The sequence below is a fragment of the Pleurodeles waltl genome, chromosome 10, assembly GCF_031143425.1.
Source record: "Pleurodeles waltl isolate 20211129_DDA chromosome 10, aPleWal1.hap1.20221129, whole genome shotgun sequence".
Lineage (NCBI taxonomy): Eukaryota > Metazoa > Chordata > Amphibia > Caudata > Salamandridae > Pleurodeles > Pleurodeles waltl.
Genome location: NC_090449.1, coordinates 160316961 through 160333966, shown reverse-complemented (window position 1 = coordinate 160333966; position 17006 = coordinate 160316961). Strand labels below are relative to the sequence as shown.

General features: G+C 44.2%; 1 protein-coding gene across 1 annotated transcript in view; it reads left to right on the top strand.

Moving 5' to 3' along the window:
- The first annotated feature begins 1436 nt into the window (after positions 1-1436).
- The window catches only part of SHMT1 (serine hydroxymethyltransferase 1), a 111200-nt gene continuing 95630 nt past the window's right edge, over positions 1437-17006 (top strand). The window contains exons 1-4 of the mRNA XM_069210107.1: positions 1437-1573; positions 13933-14055; positions 14147-14292; positions 15577-15692. Coding sequence (XP_069066208.1) covers positions 13951-14055; positions 14147-14292; positions 15577-15692 — 367 coding nt within the window. The 5' untranslated portion in view covers positions 1437-1573; positions 13933-13950. The remainder of the gene's footprint in view (positions 1574-13932; positions 14056-14146; positions 14293-15576; positions 15693-17006) is intronic.

Here is a 17006-nt window from a genome sequence, read left to right as displayed (position 1 = left end):
GTGGAATGCCGAATGCTTTAAGCTAACGAGGAGAAGGATAATGAGCGAGTTGAACATCTTGACTAGTACTATTTTTTTACAAATCTGAGGAAGAAAGGATTTGAGGGTGAGCTCAATTGCTAGCAACTCGAGGTAGTTGATGTGATGCCCCTGTTGATATGTGGCACACACTCTCTGCACTGTAGTGAGATTGAGATGTGTGCCCCAGTTGGTTTGAGAGACATCTGTGGTAATGGTGACATACAGGATAGGGTCTAGAAAAGGCCTGCCCTGCAAAATGTTGTTGCTGTTCCACAACTCCAGTGTGTGATGTATGCTGGCCTCTACCAACATTAGACTGACCCGCCACAGGTGACCCTTATGCAAAGAGGCACTGTTGCAACACAATGCATGAGGCCATCATGCTGAGAAGGTGCCTAACAGTTCTGACAGCAAGGTAAATATGGTAAATCTTTCAAGGTTTTGAAACTGACTGGAATGATTTGTGCTTACCAGCAGTGCTGTATACATATATTTTCTGGACAAGTAGATAAACTGGTAATTTAATTAATGGCATTTGCAACTTCACTTTGAGGGAATAATCAAGCCCACATTCAAAGAGTGCTTGGGATGCCCTAAAAGGAAAGTATCCTGAATCTAATAAGTATGCCTCAAGGAAATTGCTATGTATTTGACACCAGGGTGACATGTAAGGCCAATATTCTTCTTCAAGGTTAGTTTTTGCAGTAGTTTCTCACACGCTCTAAAATAGGTACTTTGCAACTTGGGATTTTTTTAGTCATCCTTCCAGTGTGACAAGGGAGCTGGAAATAGCAGTATGCAACATGTTTAAAAAAAAAAGCAGATTAGATTGCAGGTGTCACATTACATAGGCTCACTTACTGGATGTGCAACATAAACGTAACTACATGTTCTCTTGAAAATAATTTGGTGCCTTTCTTATGTAGTCATTCCCAAATGGCATTTTAAACTTACTCATAGTATATACACATGTTTGTATATAGCGCGCATCTAGTTTTCTCGGTCGGGATAGAGTATTTTAAGGCAGTGTTTTTGCCAGCCCTCATGGGTTAACTGTGATGCTCCCCCAGAAGAAGGGGAAGTCTCCTATTTTCTAAGCATAAAATGGCTTTATTCCAGCTGTCTCCCCCTCAAAATTGCACCTTCCGTGTAAGGTACTGGGGAAAACACATTCCCCCGATTTCTTTTAAAAATCTCCCTGTTTGAAAATGTTGGCACGTTAGCGGCAGATAGTACCCACCCGCCTAACTCACTGCAGATTGCTTCACCTACCTCTAACATGGCGGTCCCAAAACTGTCAAGCGCGGTTCAGTGTTTAAAACGACCACGTGCGCAGTAAAAGAATCTCGAGAAAGAAGAGGGGTCGTTCGGGTTTGTTCCGCCTCCTTCTTGATTGGCTGCTGTAAGCCATAGAGGCCATTGATAGGCTTTATACAATCGCTGTCAGTCTCCGTTGTCCGGCCTCTTTTTACTGCCTAAAGCAAGGAAACTTTCCCGGGTTCTTTTGCTGCTCTGAAGCCTCTTCTGGTTGTGTGCGAGTCTAAGCCTTCCCGTAAGTAGGATGTGATTAATACGGGGTTGTCGAGTATGGAGCAATACCGGACATAGGTTAAAATATGACCAAGTGTTTTAAGAAACCGTTTTCAAGTAGACAAGAGCCTGGGCTTCCTACCCACCTTTGCAAGGTGTTTTAGAACAAATTATGGGTGAATGGACTCATGGTGTGTTTGTAATTGTATCTATGTAGTGCTTACTACTACCCTTGAAGAGTCGCCACAGCGCTTTACTGCGAGACGCACTCTACTCCAGAAACTTTCTACTAAAGTCTCTGATATCCCACCGTAAAGTCTTTGTTAATGAGCATCGTGGGCTCGGCAGACACCGTATGCTTTTACTGAGTTAAAAAGAAATGTGTACACACCTTATTTGCTTTTTTTTGGTTTCTATCCGTGCACTCCTTTAGTTTGCGTTAAATGCTTTCCACCTTCATTTTTTTTTGCATATTGCCTTATGGCAATTTCACTCCGAAATCGTCTTGAACAACAGTAGGAATTAATTTAGGGGTATCTCGATCCTCCTTGGCCAGTAGTCATATAATTTCGATTTTTGGTGTGGTTGTTTTATTTTTTATTCTCTGAAATGATGCACCTTGATTTCGTACAATGGAACTAAATCAATTGTACAAATGCCAGAATGCATTTATTAAATTAAATGAAAGGACAGGACTGGGAACCTCAGTGATACGAAGCAGTCTCTTGAGGCCAAGGTTGCATGGTGTTTAAATGCTTTCATAATCTTGCCATCAGCATCCTCGGGGATTTAGATGGTGAGTTGATGTTCTCTCTTTAAATAACGTTCCATGTGGAGTAGGACTTTCTCTTTCCAGTGACCCATGTTTTGAAACTAGTTTCCTTATGAAGTGCACCGCTGCCAGTCTTGAGAAGATTTAGGAAATTCCCTGAAGGCACACCTGTTTTAGGTAGCAAGACCCGCGCCAAGAGACTCTCGGTGGTGTTGTGTGCATAGTAAATGTAGTAAGTTAGTCATAGAAGTGCGTCAAATTGGGTTTAAGTTGAAATATTGCGGGCTTACACCTGGAAAATGTCATACTATATTGCAAGTAGTGCTGCAAGATGTGAATGCACTTTGGCCAGAATAAAGCCCAGGACAGGCTAGTCTTAATACATAAACGAGTTTGTCTTTGCCTAAGTAGCACCCAGTGTTAAATCTTGTTCACTCCTTGAAGGTCCTCAGGCTGTCAGCTTCCACCCCAGCAGGCATAGCCAGGTGGTAGAGCCAAATGCCCCTCCCCAACTACAGCCTTCCACCGTTTAAGTGTAGGGCGCCAATACTGCAGGACAAATACGACCAAGAATGTACTCTTAATTTTCACTATGCCAGTGGGACATTATTGAAATGACGGTGTTGCGCACACTTTGAGACCTCAGTGGTACCCACGTGATTTAGTTGGGGGAATACCTTAGGCCTTTGAGGTGAACTGCACGGACGCAGGTGTACGCTCGAATGACCTGTTGCTGGTCTGACGTTATCTCCTCTGTTAATCATTTAGAAGCCTTTTTTAGCGCGTTTTAGTTACTTTATTTACTTTATTTTTCATGATCGCCATGTTCTACCATGTTGCCTTTACCCTGGCGTGAATCATAGCACAGCAGCAGTATAACTTAATTCTCTGTGTAGAAACCAACTTTGCATGTCTATAATACACATTATCTAATCAACCTATAGGTGTTTAAAACGCTTAGATGTGTAGCGTAGCTTCCTAGACAAATCTAGCTCCTTTTCCACACAGCAGCAGCAGCAAGTACTTTCAAAACAAGACGACTTCCACTTTAAAGTTATTTCCCAAAACCATCTACTGTTAATGCGTTGCACCTCTTGATAAACCAGACAGTTGGTTCAGCAGGTTTGGCCTGTGGTAAACCTCAAATCTCGGTGTGCATGCTGGACCTTTGATATCTGCATTGGCAGCTGTCTCAGTATGTAGAGCTGTGCGTCTCCTTGAGAAGTTAATATTTAATATTTTGTTTTGTCTCCCTGTGAAACCAGCCAGTTGGTGGCAGAATTAAGCGAATTGCATCTCTATGGTGGTCATGTGCCAAACAAAAATTTTCACCACTTAGTCTTTCCATTTTATTGCCTGTTCTTGACAGACCGTATTGGGTCTTCAGCTTTATTTTCAATTCTTCTTTAATCTACTCCACATGATGATCTGTAGTTCCAGGCTAATGTCTGTATAAAAGCGGAAACGTTGACATGTGTTGAGATATCAAAAACTGCAAGGCAGCCACAGGAAAAAAATTCATTGGAGCACAGTGTGTACTAGCCACAAATGAGTTTACCAGGAGATGTTTTAAGTTACGGGTGAGCATATCTCAGGTTGAATATCTTTGTCTGCATATTGGAATGTTATATTTAACAAAAGAGTTGTCCAGAAATGTCTGGTACCCACTTCTGTAACCCTAATGGACCCACCTGAATGAACCAAACCCCACTTTCAGACACAGCACTGTAGGCTGAATTGCTTTACATTGGCCACGATTATGATATGCATACACCCATTTATGTGCACCATATGGACTATCGCTAGAGGCAACCCCCATTCCCAGATGATGCTCATATTTCTATCTAGTGGTGGTTTGTGTGGTGTCTGCCTAAAACCAGCTCACTGTCAGAGCCTTCTAAGAACTCTTAAACTGCCGATTTAGAAGTGGGCATAGTTATTTGAAAATAACAGTCACTAAAGTCACGTTTTGGGCAAATTGCTGGTCTTGTCAGTGTGACTTTATCTCATTGTTATAATGTACTTTTCAGATGGCTCTCCTGGAGTAATTTTCCGATGCAAAATCTTCCAGTTTTTGTGAAAGGGGTGAATGTCTACGTAGCATAGAATGGCATCTTAAGGGGGTGCGGGGGGGGGGGGGGAGTTGGACAGCTTGATCTTAAGCAGGGTTTGCACACTCGCAGACATTGTCTCCGCCTTAAAAAAAAAACGCATCCCAATAGAGTTTAAAGAGTTATCCTCTTGCCCCTGCCAAATGCCTATGCAGGTAGCTTTTTTGCCTTTTGATATTTTGAGCTTAAATTTCTGAGCAACTCCCAGAAAGCATTACTAGTAAAATTGGCATGGCCTTATAGAATTGGCCTCTCCCCAAGTCAAGATAAAACATGTTACGCCTTAGTTATGAAGAATTTGGCTCCTATTCATTTTCTCTTCTTAGTATGAATCAGGTTTGATAGCCTTATTGTGTTTAAACTTTTAAAATCCTTATGGTCTTTATATGCATAATTTGTTAGGCTCTTGGTCACCAGTTTGGCCCATTTTCAACAAAATTACACAATCTTTCTAAAAACTTTTATTTTGGATCTTCTTAGTTAGGCACCTTAAACAAACTTGTAGTGTACAAAGCGGTGTATGGGGAACTAGTGCAGGAAAAAATCTCAGCCCACTACCAGAGAAGAATAAAGTGCCAGAGTGGTTGTGCTATCTGGCAAAAATGCCTCTTGCTAATAATTCACCCCTCCTAAACTGACGTCATAGGATGAAAAATTGGCTTATGAGTGTAACTGACAATCTACTCAGTTTAAATTTTCTTTATATGGTGCACAAAGCGTTCTTCCTCTTAAATATCTTTTTTATTTTTTTGGAATTCTTTACTTGGCAATTGCAGTAGTCTCCATGAAAATTGTCAAATCTGTCAGTTTCTGTTTCCTGGTCTTTCCTATCCAGGTTTTGAGGTGGTTAATTCTATTACATAGAAGGTAATTTTTTTTTTTTTTCAGATCACTTGGGGAATTTTAGCACTTGGAGATATTGAATAGTTAGATTTAGAACTTGTTCTGTAGATTGTTTTTTTTATTTTTTTTTATTAATCTGCCGATGTCAAATGACTGAATCTGCCCTGGAAACGGCCACTTCAGGGGAAAAATATATTTTCATGAAAAATCCACCAATCTGTTGTTGCTAGTGAAAGTACTGCCAACCAATATAGGCACTGGGAATGTCATCCAAAGTTGAGATACATTTGCAGTATCCACATAACGGTAGCCATAACATGCTAGGGTGTATTCTAGCGCTTTGGGGGCAAATTCCTTGACTTTTCCTGGAAGCCTTCTTCCATTTCCCTTGCGGCTTCTCCTGGATCTAACCATGCCAGGAGGGCTTGTTCTTGGGCGTTCACTTTTACCCCGCTTACAATTTATGGAATCAGTGTCAGTAGCTTAATCCACAAGGGCAAAAACCCACTTGCTTGTGTTAACCTTTTTGTTACAGGAGAAAAGATGTCTGTGGCTTCCTTATGCCTGTCGAACATACAACCTATCCGTTTAACAACAAAATGGCTAACTCATACTAGACATGTTTTTGCCTGTTGGCGGAATTACTGACATTGATTTCGTATTTACTGATCCATCCAGACCCCATAAGAAGGAAGTCTCGTTCCGGGGTGTTCATTTTTTTTTTTTTTTTCATGTTTAGAATATATGGAATTGGTGTCAGTAATTTTGTATGTACGAAAGGCGCGTAAGGAGCAACAACCAATGTTTTTCCGTAACAACAATAACTCAATCGAGACATGTTTTTGTCTGTGGGGAGTAAATTACTGACATTAACTCTGCATATTCTAAGCAAGAAAATTGAATGCCCAGGAACAATCCCTCCTTATGGCACTTGGGTGGATCAAAAATAATTGAATTTGTACAGTGGACGAAAGATTAAGAGCATTTCCATTTTGGAGTCTTACGGAATAGGCATTGTATAACATCCTGGCTATCCTAGATATTATCTTACCAAGATAATAATTTAATTGAGGAAAAAGGCATTGACCTTGGATTTTAGGCATGTTATTATCGTGAAAAGATGGCTGTATGGTTTAGTCACTTATGATTTTATTTATTTTTTTGTTTGGAAGATTTCAAAACTTTTTGTCTTGAAGAAGATGGTTTGTTATCATGTTGTATCAGCGAAACAGGTCAGCCAGCACCTTGATATCATTGCTTTATTCACAATATTGAAATTAAATAGGGGCTGTGTATTAATTCAACATTTAATGATGAATACTGAGAAAGTTCTAGAGCCAAAATAGGTGCGGTTGATAGATTTGACCTTCCATCGGATGATAGATTTTTTAAAAAAAATGTATGGGTGTGTTTGTTTAATAACGTTATATATATATTTGCACAGTTGTTAGTTGAATCAAAACATTAGCTATCTTAAGTTTGAATACATTTTATTACATGTCTATCAAGTTTTCTAGAACAATAAAACACAACCTCCACCTTCGGTAATCACTCCTTCCTGAGAATCCCGCTGAAAACGGTCGCTCCTCAACAAAACATTTTCAAGAGCGTTTGCACAGTCTGCCCACTCTGCTCCTCGCATCAGCAGACTCAGATAGTCACTCAGTTGCCAGAGTGATTTTATAATATTCATCAATTTCCAAATGTTCTAGAATGCGTAGGGCCCTTAATTGTTTCAGGCATGTAAGTTCCTTGACCTCTGTTTGGAAGTATGGCAATAGTGGCACTCATTGTTTAGCAGTCTTTCATTTCCCCAATCACCAGCTTTTCTATTCATAGCACCCCCCACAAGTGTTTAGTCCATTTTGCCTCTGAGGTTACTATACTTTGTCCTCACAATGCCAGTATCGTTTGTTTGGCAGCCAGTAACAGGAGGGATATCAGTTGTCTCTCTCCTAGCCCCCCCCCCCCCATTGGGTAGCATTCATCGTTTGGTGGGCCAGGAGTATAACCTCAGGGCAGTGGGTTAGCTCCGTACCTGTATTCTGGTCTATCACTGAGAGGATCCTATCCCAGAACCCCTGGATCCTCGGTCACAAGATATGAGGCAGTGACCCCCTTCTCCCCACTGCCTCTCCAGCAATCCACACTATGAGCTTTATTCATCTGAGCTAGACTCTGAGGTGTATAGTACCATCTATATAAGAGTAGCATGTTATATTAGAATCCAGGAATTTTTTTTTTCTTTTCTTTCTACAGACCCTTTGGCATAGAGAGGTAGCACTCATGTCTTTGAGTAATTGCTTGCCATGCCTGGTGGGGCATACTTTTGTCCTTTACGGAGTCAAGAAGCCTGTCCATCCGCAGCATGCCCTCCACCTATGGAACTATAAATAGAGCAGACCAACTGTTTGAGCTGCAGATAGAATTCTAAATTAAAATTAAATTAAAATGTGACTTATGCCTTTAGAATAATCGCTCACCTGCCGTTGGAGTGTGTTGTGAGTGAACAAGCATATGAGGGCAGATTAGATTTCAAGACACTCTTCTGGTTGAAGTAGGATAAAGGACGAACTGCTCAGTCTATTTACAAATCCTCTAAAGATAATACCCCTGCACCCCCCCCCATGAACCCAGAATTGTCAGGGTGCTTAAGGAGCAGCCCTGCACAATTCTCCCACCAGTGCAGGGATGTTAACCTGCAACTGGTCTTCCAGCTTGGGATCTGTATCCTCAGGTTGGATCAGAGTCAGAGATGAGGTTGCCCTCCTTTCTGTGGTCCTGCACCCCCATCCACTAGGAGTGCCCCCCCGAATCCAAAATGGTTGGGCACTGTTAGCAGTAGCCCCTCCCTCCAGGTCAGGGGGGACACCCTGAGCCTGGCCCTTCAATCCAGGGTCGTACCCTTAGATTGAACTGGGGTCACGGGTGAGTCTCTCCCTCCCCTGTTCCTACTCCCAGGGTCCTGCACCCCCCCCCCCCCCCCCAACCCTGAAGGGTACTCCTAGCAGGCACACCGGGGAAGGGGAGTGATTGGGCCAAACGACCCCCCCCCCCCCCCATCAGATCAGAGTTTACCCTCTGCACCTGATCCTCCGACTGGACCATCAGAGCAAGCTTACCCCCAGAACCTGACCATCCAACCCAGAGTCTCCACCCTCCGGCTGGACCACTGACTGGCAAGCCAGGATTTCTCTGCAGCACACCTACCCCCCACAAGGGAACCAATTTCCCTAAGGGCCATATGGGAGTCTGGCTAGTGCTTGCTGGTCTCCTGAACTCTGCCCATCTGGCAAAGCCTGCTACACCCCCCCGCCCAGAAATGGTATCACCAAGGTAATTCCTGGAGGGCTCTGACCTCAGAGCTAACCCCTGACTCTCCAGGTTCTCCACTGGGGCCTGCAACCCCCCTCTCAACCCTCAGTCTGGACTATTGCACCCCCTCACTAAGAGTGGTACTGCCAGACATCAGAACTGGTGGGATGCTGGCTACAGCCATCCCCCCCCAAAGTTCTCCTGCCACTATGGGGTCTCCCTCAGCAGATGGCCCTACGGTACAGGCTAGGCTCCCCTCCTGGCGTTCCCTCATGGAGCCCCCCAGGACCTGGGACTGGATCCTGGGCACCCGGAGCCTTAGCCCACCCCCATTCCCTCTCCTCTGAGACTGGACATGGGATCCATCACCCATCCCACTACACTGGGACCTACCGGGGACACTGCAATCTTTTCCCACTTCACCTTGTTGGGAAACACCTAGACCACTCTCCTAAGGAGCACCCCAAATGGCTCTTCACACTCTCTGGTACTCACCAAGAGGTCTGCCTCCAGTGTAAGCTCCTGGGGTCAGAGAACTCACACTCCACCGGGTGGTGGTGGTGTAGCTCTGGAAAACAAGGGCTGGACATATGCTCTCCAGCAATTAAATCACACAGCCCTTCACATGAATTAACTAAACTACCCTTCACCCAAACATCCAGTGACTCAGCCTTGAAAAAGTACCCCACATCACCCTCCTGAGATGGGTAAGACAGTCCATTACTGTCCCTGACACTCAACGCACACTCTTCTGGGAGGTCTCCACAACCAGGAATTCTACCTGGGGGGGGGGGGAAACCCCTCTCCCTGTCACTCTCACCTAGAGCCAGTAGTGTCCCTCCCACCACTAGGAATATGACTCCCTATACCAGTTCCCCAGTCCACCTCCGGGACCATGTGCATCACTGGAGCTACCTCATACTCCTGAACCTCCTGGTGTCTGTTAACCCCTCCTTCAAGTTGGGCACCAAGTCTCTGGGCATGTGCACTTCTTCATCAGCACTGGATATAACACTTTTGCTGCCACCATCTGAACTGGACTCCGCTCTCATAGCTTCCAGCTTCAGCTCTTCACAGCTCAGTTCCTGAGCTGCACACAGTTCTTTTTCCTTGGCTAAGGCTCTCTCGAGCTGTTTGCCCAGCTCTCTCATCCACTGCTCCTGAGCTAGGAGCCATTCCTTTCTCTGTGGTTCCCTTTCAGGGCCTCTGACTTCCTCATCAGAGTAGTCCTCCTCCTAAGAACAATCTGGCATGGCTACTTCTCAGCGTTTCATCTCATACTGAAACAGGGCTGTCTCAAAGACTCACCTCTGGGACTTTCTCTTCACAGCCAGCCCCCTTTCCTTGCATAAAACCTTTAGCTCCCTCAGTGTGTAGTACTCCAGGTGCCAGAAGTTGACTTCCATTCTGTAAAGGCCTCGCAACTAAAAAAAACAGAGTCCAGAAATATCTCAATATCTCTAGGAGGACACCAGATAATAAAGAGGAAAACACAGTATGTTGTATGTAGTGGTCTGTGATATGGTAGTAGTGTCCACCAACCACTGTAGGTAAAGTGCAAATGCAAGTCCTATCCTCACCACTGGCCACCAATGTCAGACATGGGGCCTCCAGTTGGCAGTCTGTTTGAACCCTGTCCAAGGAGGGACCCTCACTCTAGTCAGGATAAGGATACTCCGATAACCCATGCTCACCCCCTTGGTAGCTCCGCACGAGCAGTCCGTCTCATCTCAGAAGCAATGTGTAAAGCACTTACACATAACACACAGTAACACATTGAAAACATTACAAAAGGACACCACACCAGTTTGAGAAAAATAGCCAATATTTATCTATTCAAAACAAGACCAAATGCGATAAAAATCCAACATATAGTAATAAAAATATGAATTCTGCAAGATTTACTCAAAACTACAGTTCCTTAAAGTCAATAACTCGACCTGGGGCTATCACAGTGTCATGAGCAACAAAACCAACAGTTCAAGCCGGCCGCGGCGTCGCAGGCCAGCTACAGAGTTGGGAAGATCTGCAAACAGTACCTTGGATTTGTAGGGCACCGTGATCCTTGCGGTGAGCTCTGGAGAGCGGTGTCGCTGACGTTGCGGTGTCGGTGCAGGAGTCGTCGGGCCCTTTATGTCACACGCCTTGCAGATCGAACCCCGGGCGGATGAGGTCAGGTACACCGGCATTGATGGTGTTTGGGCTGCGGGGGGAAGGGGGACTATGTGATGCACGGTGCCCACAGGTCACGGTGCAGGCAGCGGCTCGGTGATGGCGTCCAGCGGCATCAGTGAGACCAAGGCTGCGGTGTGAAGCGGGCAGTGCAACATGCGTTGCCACAGTGCACGTGCAGGCAGTGGCCTCGTTGTTGCGGAAGTGATGTCGTCGGTAGGCCCAAGCTAGCGGGACAGGACTGTGCTTCGTGACCCTCACGAGTGGTGTTCACGGGCCACGGTGCGGGCAAGATGCCTGGTAATGACACTGGAGTAGTGGATGCTGGCGTTGGTAGACCGGTGCAGGACAAGACTGTGCTTCGTGCTCTTCAGGAGTGGTGTCCACAGGCCACGGTGCAGGCAGCAGCACTGGTGTCAGCAGGAGCAGCTTCATTGGGGATGCCCAGTCTGCGGTGTGAGCAGGCGATGCCGAAGTGCGGGGCCCACAGGTTGCTGTGCAAGCAGCGGCTCGGTGAAGTTGTCTGATGATTGGGTCAGTGAGACCAGGGTCGCGGTGCGAAGTGGGGCAACGTGACCCCGTGCGGCATCGGCAGGTCACGGTGAAGGCCAGCGGCGTCGTTGGCGACATTACATTGGTTTCTCCTGTTGAACAGCACAAAACACACAGTTCCCAGTGCCGCAGGTCGAGGAAACTGAAGTCTTTGGTGTCCCTGAGACTTCCAACAAGAGACAGGCTCTACTCCTAGCCCTTAAATAACTTTATCAAGCAGGACACACAACAAAGTTCACTCTTTGCATTCTTTTCAGGCAGAAGCAGCAACTACAGGCCAGCAAAGCAACACAGCAAAGGGACTGTACACCCGCCCCCCCCCCCCCCTCCTCCCCAAAATCACCTCCCCTCAATCACCTCCCCTTCCAGCTCTTTAGCCCTTCTCCTTGGCAGAGGCTCCTCTTGATTCTAACAGTCTGTGGTTTTGGCTCTTCCTTTTATACCCCTTTCTGCCTTTGAAGTTGGCAAACTTCAATGCAAAGTCTCAAGTGTTTGACAGATATTTCCTTGGCCAGGCCAGGCCCCAGACACACACCAGGGGTCAGAGATTGCATTATGTGAGGGCAGGCACAGTCCTTTCAGGTGTGAATGACCACTCCTCCCTCCCCTCTAGCTCAGATGGCTAATCGTGATATGCAGGCTACACCCCACCCGCTTTGTGTCACTGTCTAGAGAAGTGCAAAACAACTCAACTGTCAAACTGACCCAGACAATCATTAACAGGCAGTCACAGAATGGTTTAAGCAAGAAAATGCCTACTTTCTAAAAGTGGCATTTTCAAACAGACAATTTAAAATCCAACTTCAATAAAAGCTATGGCCCTTATTTATACTTTTTCGCTAAAAAAGTATAAATATGGGCCCATATTTTTAAATTGTGAGCTCAGAGACCTCTCCAGGGGAATCTGCACTTTAAGGATATTTAATTGCAGCCCCCATGTTAACCCGTGAGAGAGAGATAGGACTTGCACAAAGAAAACCGAATTTGGCAATATTTCACTGTTGGGACATATAAAACACACTACTATATGTCCTACCTTACACATACACTGCTCCTTGACACTGGGGCTACAGAGGGCCTACCTTAGGGGTGCCTGACATATAGTAAAAGGGAAGGTTTAGGCCTGGAAAGTGGGTACACTTGCCATGTTGAATTAGCGGTTTAAAACTGCACACACACACTACATTGGCCGGTCTGAGACAGGTTTACAAGGCTACTCATGTGGGTGGCACAACCAGTGCTGCAGGCCCACTAGTAGCATTTGATTTACAGGCCCTTGGCACCTCTGGTGCACTTAACCAGGGGCTTAACAGTAAATCAAATATGCCAATTATTGATAAACCAATCAACAGTACAATTTACACAGAAAGCATATGCACTTTAGCACTGTTTAGCAGTGGTAAAGTGTCCAGAGTCCTAAAGCCAACAAAAACTGGTCTGAAAAATTCAGAGGAAGGAGGCAAAGAGATTGGGGAGGACATTGCAAAAAGGGCCAAGTGCAACATGGACTTTGAGAAACAATGGCTGGTAATGCTTCGGCTTGAGTGCATGAGGCAGAGGAGACCTGGGTAGTTTGATAGTGCGCATGGATTGTAATACAGGAGGAGACAGACTTATTTGTGCTCCATCATGCTGCTGTGGGAGAATTTGACCCTATTCATTATTAGCCTGTGGCCTGTATAGGATCAGTCCAGTGTGGTGACCGTGTCTGCATGCAGAGGAGTGACTGCGTGGATGGCGAAAAGTCTCTCTTGTTTAGCATCTCCCTCCACGCATGCTGGTTACAACCGGCTATTTATCCACATATAAATATAGCTTCCACAACTGCCACATGGTTTTGTATAAACTTACTCGAGATTATTTTGTATATTCGCTGGTTAACAGTGATTGTCAGTGTTCCCCAGGATGTTCCATCATCTAACTCTGCATCGATCTTAATTTCCCAGCACCACTTTTGTGACTTGAGTGTGGCTGCTGTGGGGCGCGTTGTACAATTGTGAGCCTTCCTTGTAGTCACACTTAAAGTGACACCTACTGCTACAATTTGGTTTAGAAATATTGATTTAGTAGAGTTTGCTAATTATTATTTAACGGACATTCATCTTTTTTGTCGAGCTCTTCTGCTTCACCATTTGCCGTGCAACAATTGCGTAGAAGGTAATTAATTACCCATGTGTCTGCATCCTTTGCCCATGACTTCTTGACTTCTGCCGCCCGCCCTCCAGTTTCACACCTCCCTTCTTGCAAAGCAGTGCAGTTCAAGGCAGAGGGGTGAATTATGGTGCAGTCTTTGTTACCCACCGGCTCCGAGGGCCATGTCTTATGAGAAGTGTGGCCTGGGCAATGGGTCCTTTCACGGAAGTAAAGTTTTTTTTTCTTTGTGTCCAGTGAATGGACGAGGCATTGCATCTGGGAAGATGTAAAGAAAAAAAGGAAGAGGATAAATTGTGAGAGGGAGCGAAGTTTAAGACTTAAATGATAAGATGCTGCTTTTGTTAGCATTTTACGCCCTTTCCCTAAAAAGTTACCAAAGTGCTTGGCTGCATAATATGAGTCGTCATCAAAACAAAATTGCCTTTTTTTTTTTTTAAATAAATGCTTATCTATTTATTACAGAGTTGTGGAATTCTAAAAATGGCAGACACACCCGCCTTAGTGAATGGAGCGCACACAAATGCAGGTCTCTGGGCCTCCCATAACAAGATGGTTTTGGAACCCTTGGAAACCAATGATTCAGAGGTACTGATTTGTTCTGAAAGGGCCAGAGTTGGTTGCTGCATTAGGATTATTCCAAATAACTTGGCAAACACCTCTTTTCCCGTCTTCTAAGGTATATGACATCATTCGGAAAGAAAAGCATCGGCAGAAGTTTGGTTTGGAGTTGATTGCCTCTGAGAATTTTGCCAGTCGAGCAGTTTTGGAAGCCCTTGGCTCATGCATGAACAACAAGTACTCCGAGGGATACCCTGGGCAGCGGTATGTATGTTGTGAGTTTTTTTTTTTTTTTTTTTGCATGGTCTAGTGCGGAGATATCTATAGCATGGTGGTATGGTTTGCCTGTAGTCATTGTAATTTTGTTTTGTACTAAACATGTTATTTCTTGATGCATGTATCTATGGGCACGGTGTGAATTGTGGCGTATATTATGTTTGTCTTAGTTTTTGTGCTGCCTAAAAGCCTTTGGAAATCCAGAGTAGTATGTTTGATCAAGTGAAGCGATTTTCATTCACGAATATGGTTATCTGTGTTTTGAACCAGTGTATTGATAGTTTGGTCCCGGTCATTCCTTGGTGTTGCATCTCTCACATTTTCCATTTAATTGGAAAAAAATATGAATTTAAGCCATTTTTTAGGGCCTCCGTGGCGTATTCAAATGTATGCATCGTTGGGAATTAGGATATAACAAGTAGGGATGCATAGTCCAGTACCGCAAATGTTGTTAAAAACGTTCTGTGTTGAAATGAGTAACCATGAATTAGAGCCTCAAACTCAAATAAAAAAAAAAAAGTGTACAGCCTCTAGGAGAATTGTGGAAATTGGTTATGGGCCAGTGGCTATATGATTAAATTACACAAAATACTTTCCCTTTTTTTTTTTTTTTTTTTCCCCTACAAATGTTAAACTTCAATATTTTTCCAACTTGACCTTTTTCAATCCTGTTACTCTTTATTTGCTTGGTTTTTCTCCTCTGACTTGTCGATCACTTGTAGTCCATGTTTTTTGTTTAATTTCTCTGTTTTCTGCCTTTTCCTTTGTGGAACTGGTTCCATTATAAGTTTGCGTTAATTTTTATTGTTCAACTAACTCAGAGGACATTGTTCCCGCCATATTATTTGAAGATGTTTTTTGGCTTTGTTCTGTGACGTCCTGTGACAGTGACATCTGTGAATCCTGTGACGTGTGTTATCCTGTGAATAACGTGACCTGTCATTTTTTTTTTTTTTCCTTCATATATATTGAACAGCCAAGGAGACCGCCCAGCCAAATTAATTTGCCATGTTTTAATTCTCCATAAACTTTCCATCGTCTCATTTAGGCTATTTCACAAATTGCAAAGAGAATGCCCCATTGGGTTTAAATGCAACTTGTACGTTCTGTTCTAGTAACATTTTACTTTGTGCCCTTGAATGCGTCTTTTTTCCTGCTGTCATTTTTGTGTGATATCCATTCATGCATGTGTGCTTCTTAATGATTCCTACTGGGTGCGCCGCTTGACATCTGAAAGTGGCACTAATGTGTCCTTAACTTGTCTGTCAACAGGTACTACGGGGGAACGGAGTTTGTGGATGAGCTGGAGAGGCTCTGTCAGAAGAGAGCTTTGGAGGCATATGGTTTGGACCCACAGAAATGGGGAGTCAATGTTCAGCCATATTCAGGTAACGTCTTCATGCCTATACCATACACTGGGCCAGGAAGCAAAGCCCAGGCTAAATAAACTGACATTTACATGTGAAATGCGATTTAGAATGTGAACATACCACTTTGGGGTGCAGCCTGACCTAGGAATGTCAAACTCCACTGCGTGTTACAGAAAGAGCTTGCCAGCGCTGTGTGCAGAGGTAAGTGCCTTAACAACTGTTCTTTGCCTGGGAATAAGTGCAACACTAACATTGCAAATGCACCCTCACTTTTTTTTAACTTTAGGGCACAAGGTACACCGCGTTGCCTAATTAGTTCTTGTTAAGATTAGTGTAATATTATGGTTGTCCCATATTAAGGTGAGAAGCATTGGCACAATCATTTGTTCGTTGTGGGAGGTGCTTAGACGAAGTTTGAACGAGCTGGAATAAGAGCCCACAATGCAGAGGAAAACACCTCTCTGGGTTTAGTGGGAAATAATCAAATAACTAGATGATGATGATGAAGTGTATGAATAGTACGCAGTTGTTACGCTATAATGGTGTCCTCGTGCCAACAGCTGTCACAACATATATTTGTTGAAGCCACCAGTTTTTCAGGTCCCGGTGGTACTCCAGTGGTTTGTTTCAGCTCTGAAATACTGAGGAAGGTTTTTCTGTTACTTATGGGCAAGGAAAGTAAAATATCTCCCGCCTCTTCAATCAAATTCACTTCAAATGATTGTCAGGAAAAGGGCTTCCATAGTTTGTAAAGATCAACCTGGTTGGTACTCGGCTTCTCTGAGAGAATCTCGTGGACACATTTATTAAAGGCCTTTGTTAGCCTGCCACATAGTTTTTAAAAAAAAGTAATGTTTTTACAGGTATCCATTGTGACTCTTTAAAGGCAGAGGAGACTGAATCTTGTTGCTTAATTTCAGTTAGTAGTCTCACTCCCCAGTTTTATACTCTATATATAATCTGGAAATAGTCTTCGCTGGGAGTCATAAAATCAAAGCATCGCAGTAGTCCCAGTGCAATAAAATAATTGCCTGGACTATTGTTTTGTGTACCTGCTTTGGGAGCACTTTGTGTGATAGTCAGGACGGGATGGTCTCCTCAATCTAATGGCTACTATTCAGGTGAACTGGTAATGGAGAGGGCACCAAAACACAACAATTCAGTCTTGCCCCTATTCAGCTACAGTGCATTGGTACACATCCACTGTGTTACTGCCACCGCACAATCATAGAAGTTAGCTGCTGCTTAGACTCCACCACTGACACTTCAGTTTGTGTCTTCTGCATATGGCATTAAGGGCAACACAAAGCTCTCTAATGGTTTTGCCAGAGG